Here is a 7,136-nt window from a genome sequence, read left to right as displayed (position 1 = left end):
AACTCTCAGGCTTTATATGACGCCAAAGATCCTTGTCCTCGATCCTATCGATACATTCAACAATATTATCCCCAGTCGGTTTGTCCCTTTCATCAAGAGTTTATCTTCCATGGTATCACTTCTCTAGATATGTTTTTAGATATGTACTCATTATATTATCCCCCTAGTAGATGATATACCTGTTGTGTGCGATATACTAAAGGCATCTTATCTTCTTGGTCTAAGATATCTCTTTAGTATCTTATCCCCCTGTATGTGATATACTAAAGACATCTTATCTTCTTGGTCTAAGATATCTCTTTAGTATCGTATCCCCCTTGTCTGTGATATAATAATGGCATCTTATCTTCTTGGTCTAAGATATCTCTTTAGTATCTTATCCCCCTTGTCTGTGATATAATATTGACATCTTATCTTCTTGGTCTAAGATATCTCTTTAGTATCTTATCCCCCTTGTCTGTGATATAATATTGACATCTTATCTTCTTGGTCTAAGATATCTCTTTGGTTATTCCCTTTATCTGTGATATAATAATGGCGTCTTATCTTCTTGGTCTCAGATATCTCTTTAGTATCTTATCCCCCTTATCTGTGATATACCATTGGCAAGGACAATGTACTACAAGACAATAAAGAAGTGCCTTGTTTGCTCTGGGCTTCTTGTAATTATAAGAAATTAGGGGTGAAAGTACAGAAGAATTTAATAATATGTCAACCACACTATATGTGCTATATCCAGTGTCGACGAGGCCTTTCGCCCAATAACAGAGCACACCAGACCGGCTGGGATACAACGAACCTAGCAGTGGTCGAAACACTATTTATATCATCAGTTGCATGAACAACAACCGTTTCGCCTATATCATTACACGTCAAAGGTCAGTAGTCCCAAGTAGCCCACAATATTTAGACAAAAGTAGGTTAAGACACTAGATTACTAACATTATATTAAATTCTTACTGACCACTGGTCGAGAAATTATACAAGTAGAATACATCTTCGTTAATTAAATAACAACCTATTTAATGCACGAGCATGTTATTTACTATATAAATTTAATAAAACATAAAATAAACAAAATGAAATTATCAGTTTTCCAAACCATACATGTTTCAACTGGACCACCCCGTCATCCTGAACAGCACGAAGATTTAACGATTTCGTAGCAACCAATAAACAAGTAATATTCCACAGTGTGTGGAAGGAAACTTGCAATTCAAACCAAAAATGAAATCAAGAACAGTTAAATTTATTTTTAAGGGGTGGAAATTTACTACTCTCCTGGGGCGGCTCTGTTGAAACATATAGAATATATTTAAATCTGATCATTTTACTTTATGTTCTATTAAATTGTTACAGTAAATCACGTACTCGTGCATTAAATAGGCTATTATCAAATTAACCACTAAAATACAGCTTCCAGACGGACCTATATATCGAATAGTTAATTTATTTAAATATTTCTTACACTACAAACGTAGTCTATTGAATAAATATCTGACAGTCAACAGGCAATAACCAGACACATTAGGACTTGTTATCAGTTATTTAGAAGAATGGTGCCTTAATACTCAACCATTAGTGACTATAACAAGTCCAAACATGTCGCATTTTCTATATATTTACCGTTTACTCTGTAATTGTAATCTATCATTAAATTCAGGAAACGGTAAAGAACCTTGCAGGAAAACGATGTTGCTCAGCATTTAAGAAATAATGAGAACATTAAAATTACTAGATCTTTGTCTTTGCATCATTATTACTATATTCATTTTATTCATTTTGAATTCGCATATACATTTAACAGATGTATTCTATATATTTGGAAAAATGTGGCAATAAGCCAAAAATTCCTTCACTGTATGAGGAAATATGAATGCAGCTAAACTTGGAGTATTATTGGACTATTAGCTCTTAATTATTCAAATTTAAGGTAATCAAAAAAGAATCTCATAAAATTGAGCGGAAAACTCTGCTGTAATAGCGCACTACTCTACTGTTAAAAATTAATATTACAACTGTCGCTGAGAAATTTAAGTACACCTAGTTAGGTTGGAAATTAATATTACAACTATTAAAACTGTCACTGAGAAGTTTCAGTACACCTAGTTAGCTTGTAAATTAATATTACAACTGTCGCTGAGAAATTTAAGTACACCTAGTTAGGTTGGAAATTAATATTACAACTATTAAAACTGTTACTGAGAAGTTTCAGTATACCTAGTTAGATTGGAAATTAATATTACAACTGTCGCTGAGAAGTTTCAGTACACCTAGTTTGCTTGTAAATTAATCTTACAACTATTACAACTGAGTTTTAGTTAGTGTAGATAGTTTTAAAAGTAATATTACAACTCTCGCTACTGAGTTTCAATTGACCAAGATCGTTTTGAAAGTAATATTTCAACTGCAACTGAGAAGTTTCAGTTAACCTAGACAGTTTTTAAATTAATATTATAACCTTGATCGTTTTGAAAGTAATATTACAACTCTCGCTGAGAGATTTCAGTTGACCAGAAAGTTTTTAAATTAATAATATAACTCTCGCTACCGAGTTTCAGTTAACCTAGAAAGTTTTTAAATTAATATTATAACTCTCGCTACCGAGTTTCAGTTAACCTAGATCGTTCAGAAAGTAATATTGCAACTCACGCTACTGAGAAGTTTCGTTTAACGTCAATAGTTTGAAAAGTAAAATGTACTATCACTACTAGTTTTAGTTAATTTAGACAGTTGTCACACCAACATGTTTGGTGGCAAATCTATTGTGATTGTAAAAATTAGTCTTCACAAACTTTCAAGATGCCAATCAAATGTTCAGATGGGATGGACACTTTGTTCATAGGGTCGTCCTTTTGACCAGAGTACATACATATTCGAGAAGCTTTGGGCCACTAGAAAACTCTGCCAAGCGAACACATCGATGACGTCACGGAATAGTCATACAGCTGATACATACCTGCACGTAATGACACGGAGTGAACGCCTGAAACGCCCCGCGCATCGCGAGTACATCATGCGACACGCGATATTGGAGCACTCAGCTGACAGCGTCCTCACGAGTGAAAAGTGGAAATACTCTTTCTCAGAAAAAGTCGTAGAAGATATAGACTGGTAATTTTGAGTTTGATGTTTGCTTAGTCTAGCAGGATTGTTAGTCCTTCAAATACGTATTTATTTGCCTAATCATAATTAAATACATTTATATAAAACAACATATTTCGTAATTTTATGCAGTTTGCTCCGCTACTTATTGTGATTGGATGTGTTGAATATGAGACGGTTTTAGAAACAGCGAAATCTCTCTCTCTCTCCTCCTACTGCGCATGAGGAAAACCAAGGTCGCTCTTTGTACACGGCTTCTATTTTGATGCAAAGCCGATGCAGGAAGTTGGAGTAGTGGGGTCGGAGCTTGATAGGCAGTCCTGGATGCGAGGAGCCATGGAAGCAAACGGGAATGGCATGCCGGAAGACTATGTACATGACTTTGATCTAGACCATCTGGAAGAAGTGGTCAAGAGGGAGATAGAAGCCCGCAACAAGTTCGGTGTCTCCGAGGTTACGCCTGTATCCACAGAGTCTATTCCGCTAGTAGCTGCGATACCACTCAACTCGGAGCAGCATTTAACAGTGTATAATGGCATGTCAAACTTGGTACCGGCTCCAAGAAAATACATAGCTGAAACTGTCAGTGCCCCTGGAAATGTCATGGAAAATCCGCCTTCTCCGACTTTCGTGGCAATGCCGACTTCAACCTTAGCTACTCCAACTTTGCCCCCCGTCACAATGGATCCTAAGACACCCAATTTTGTGGACGATAACATGATGTGGTTCACTCAAACCCTTCGGTACGGAGGAATGCCCCCACAGAAACCTCTGGATCTGCGGCCGCACAGTGCAACGGACCTGGACAATTGGCTCGATAGAAGAGATTTTACCGATGTATCGTCGACTACTATACATCAGGATCCCACACCTCTCCCTCGTTTCCTGGGGAGATGTTCTAATCAAATCTCCTGCTCTCCAGTTTATCAGTTGGACGGGGGAAGTAATTCAGGTGGATGCCTCTCTTCGGATCAAGAACAGTCATCATGGCACGCCATGAATGACGAAGTACTGACCAGCCTGACCGTTCGAGAACTGAACAAGCGACTTCACGGCTATCCAAGGGAGGACGTTGTAAGACTCAAGCAAAAAAGACGAACCTTAAAAAACCGGGGTTACGCTCAAAATTGTCGAAATAAACGGTTAGCTCAAAGACACGAGCTAGAGGCCAAAAACAGATTACTTCAAGCCGAGATGAGCCGGCTCCGTCTGGAGCTGGAGAGAGTATGTCAAGAAAGAGATTTGTACAAGCAGCAAGTTAGCGGTAACAGGAATCACGACTGTTCCCAGAGGTCACTGTCCAGTGTGTCCAGTGGTGCAACTAGCAATCCCAGTTCTCCCGAGTTTTATTTATGACTCAAGCATCACATGTAACATTCTTTAATAGGAACTATCACTGGGTTTTTAAACCCCCCACCGGTTATTGGAGATAATTATCATCATCTTCAAGTTATATTCGTGGTTTTAATACTGTTGTACTTGCAACTGCTTGGAATATCTAATCAGCGCGAAAAGGTACTAGCAGCAACTTCATGAAACAAAGAGCTGGTGATGTGTATGTGAAGGAACAGAAGTGTAAGTAAACTACTGCTTAGCGAATGAAGAAACGTAGGAATGAATTTTTCTGCTTTAGTTAAAAGAGGCTTTTTAAGAATGCTTCAAAGAATAAGACACTTATTTATATGAGAACATTTTAAGAAAAATGTAAATGGAAAATAGATGATTCACTCGTATAAACATAATAGGTAAGCAAAGTTTTGTTTTTTACGCGCTCATTATTTAGAAAAGATGGAATCATAATTTTCAAACCTTACTAGATAGTCTTCTGACTAACAAACGTTATTCTGTAACTGCGAGTACGGTGTTACGCTTACATGGTTATGTAAATGAAATTACCTGAAGCCTCTCATTGTAAGATATTAATACGATTATTGAAAGGTTTCGCCTTTCATGTGATGCAAGTAAATTGAATTTGTATGTGTAATAATATGTAGCCCTGTTATAGTTAGTTTTAATTTGGAGTAATGCATAACCTCTCAAGATCAGTAAGACTGTTTTGTAAGTGACTCCTAGCGAACGGATTACTGTTGTTTTATGTAAAGGTATTCGGATGATGAATATACTATTCAAAAAATAGTAGTTTTAGCTTAGTGTATGTCTATACTAACAATAATGCATTTGTGTTAAACACAGTGTAAAATACTCACACCTTTTCACTGTATGTAGGAAGTAGACGATCAGAGAAATCTTCAAAGGAAAACGTTGAGTGTAATTATAAAGAAGAAGAAGACGGTTGACAAAACACAAAACATTTTATTTACAAGGTTCGAACGTTTCCAATTACATATAATCCATCTTGAGTGAAATGTGAAAATAGTGTTACAAAGATATTTATTAATTAATGCTATAGTATCATTAATCACTAGTTCACTTAGATAAAGTGGTAAACGGAAGGAAAAACAAATATATTACGAAACAGTTGAGCTTTAACTGTGTAAATGTTTTATCAACCGTCTTCATCTTCATTGTTAAAAAACGTCAAGTATTTGATGTTTCACTATCAGTTTGCTACTTTAAAAATCAAAGGGGTTTTGTACCAGGAGTTATTCTACAGTTCATAATACGAATCTTTTCTGACTAGTAGAAAGATACCTCGTCTTTTATCAAAATTACTTAAATACATTCCTCGTCCATGACAAAAATTATGAAACTTTACAAGAATTTATATGCATTTATCCCACATTTTGATCGAATGGGTATCCAGATAATTGATGTATAACATAAAGGTGTTCATGGTAATATATATACTGAATAAGTTTAGTACCACTGTTTTGGCTGATTTATTGTATCAATCATTACCATGGTAGCCAGACTGTGTGAAGTTAATAAATACTGAGTAAAACATTTTTCCACTGTGTTTCGTTGGATGTTATTTGCTATACATTTGTACTCCTGTAAGATTTTCCTGCTTCTTTGTTTTAAAGAAAATCTGGGTCCACGTAAAAAGCTATGTTCATATATATATATATATCGTTAGTCATTTATGCAGTCCACTAATTCGAACTCCAACCTAGGATATTAATTTCGTCTTCGTTTTTTTCTGTCCATTCTTACTGTTTGTTTGTAATAAATAAACTCGAAAGCAATTTCAACATTTTTTTCTCCAGTTGTTAATAATAGATATTGGACGACCTTTTATTCTTTAAACCTTTTAGACCAACAATTCTTACCAAACCCATTTATATTAATTATTTCTACACTTACTAGTTAATATGTCAGTATTTCACAGATAGATTATTATATTTGTCACTACAATTACTCAAAAATTAACAGTTCATACAAGATAGAAATGTTGATTAACAATATTTTTTACTTTTTAAAATGTTCTCAAAGCTTCCTCTGTTGGGTACTTTCTTGCTTTTATCTCTACAGAAAATGTTAGTTATAATTGGACTTCGGTGTTTTTCTTTTTAAAATGTATTGATATTTATTTGGCTAGTGTATAAGCGATAGTTGGTTAAAAGCTTGTATCCATAAATGAGTTATTTAAAGATTACAATGTAGTAAAGTATGAAATTAAACTAATTCAAATCAGACAAATTAAGGAGTCAGAAGTTACTATCAACTTTCATTTGACTGAAACACAAAGGAACACACACTTGTGGCGGAAGGGGTAGGAAATACATACTTCTGGATGTATTTGAATGTGTTAATAGTTTTATTTTATATATAAACATTGTTGGCATTGAACTTGTAACTTCCTTACTGAACTTCAATAACTAGAAACTGGAGACTTAATTTTAACATGGGCCGAGTGTGACCTATAACATGTGCCCGAACAGTGAATCCCATGTTTCGCAAAAAAAAAAAACGTTCCGCATTTTGGGACCGTGAGTGCGTATAAGAGTGACGGTCAAATCCCACAACTGATTCAACAAAAATAGCACAAAAATTGGCGGTGAGTGTTATTTATTAGTTACCTTCCGTCTAGTCTATCAGTACAAAATGACTGGTAGGCTAGTGCAGATAGT

The 7,136-nt window shown here is 35.3% G+C and overlaps 1 protein-coding gene across 1 annotated transcript; it reads left to right on the top strand.

Moving 5' to 3' along the window:
* The first annotated feature begins 3,086 nt into the window (after positions 1-3,086).
* On the top strand, positions 3,087-6,312 carry LOC111085885. Its single transcript, XM_022386569.1, has one exon. The coding sequence runs from the start codon at positions 3,382-3,384 to the stop codon at positions 4,459-4,461; it is 1,080 nt and encodes a 359-aa protein (XP_022242277.1). The 5' UTR covers positions 3,087-3,381; the 3' UTR covers positions 4,462-6,312.
* The last annotated feature ends 824 nt before the right edge of the window (positions 6,313-7,136 follow it).

The sequence above is a fragment of the Limulus polyphemus genome, unplaced genomic scaffold (genome assembly GCF_000517525.1).
Source record: "Limulus polyphemus unplaced genomic scaffold, Limulus_polyphemus-2.1.2 Scaffold689, whole genome shotgun sequence".
NCBI lineage: Eukaryota > Metazoa > Arthropoda > Merostomata > Xiphosura > Limulidae > Limulus > Limulus polyphemus.
This window is presented reverse-complemented; position numbering and strand designations above follow the sequence as displayed.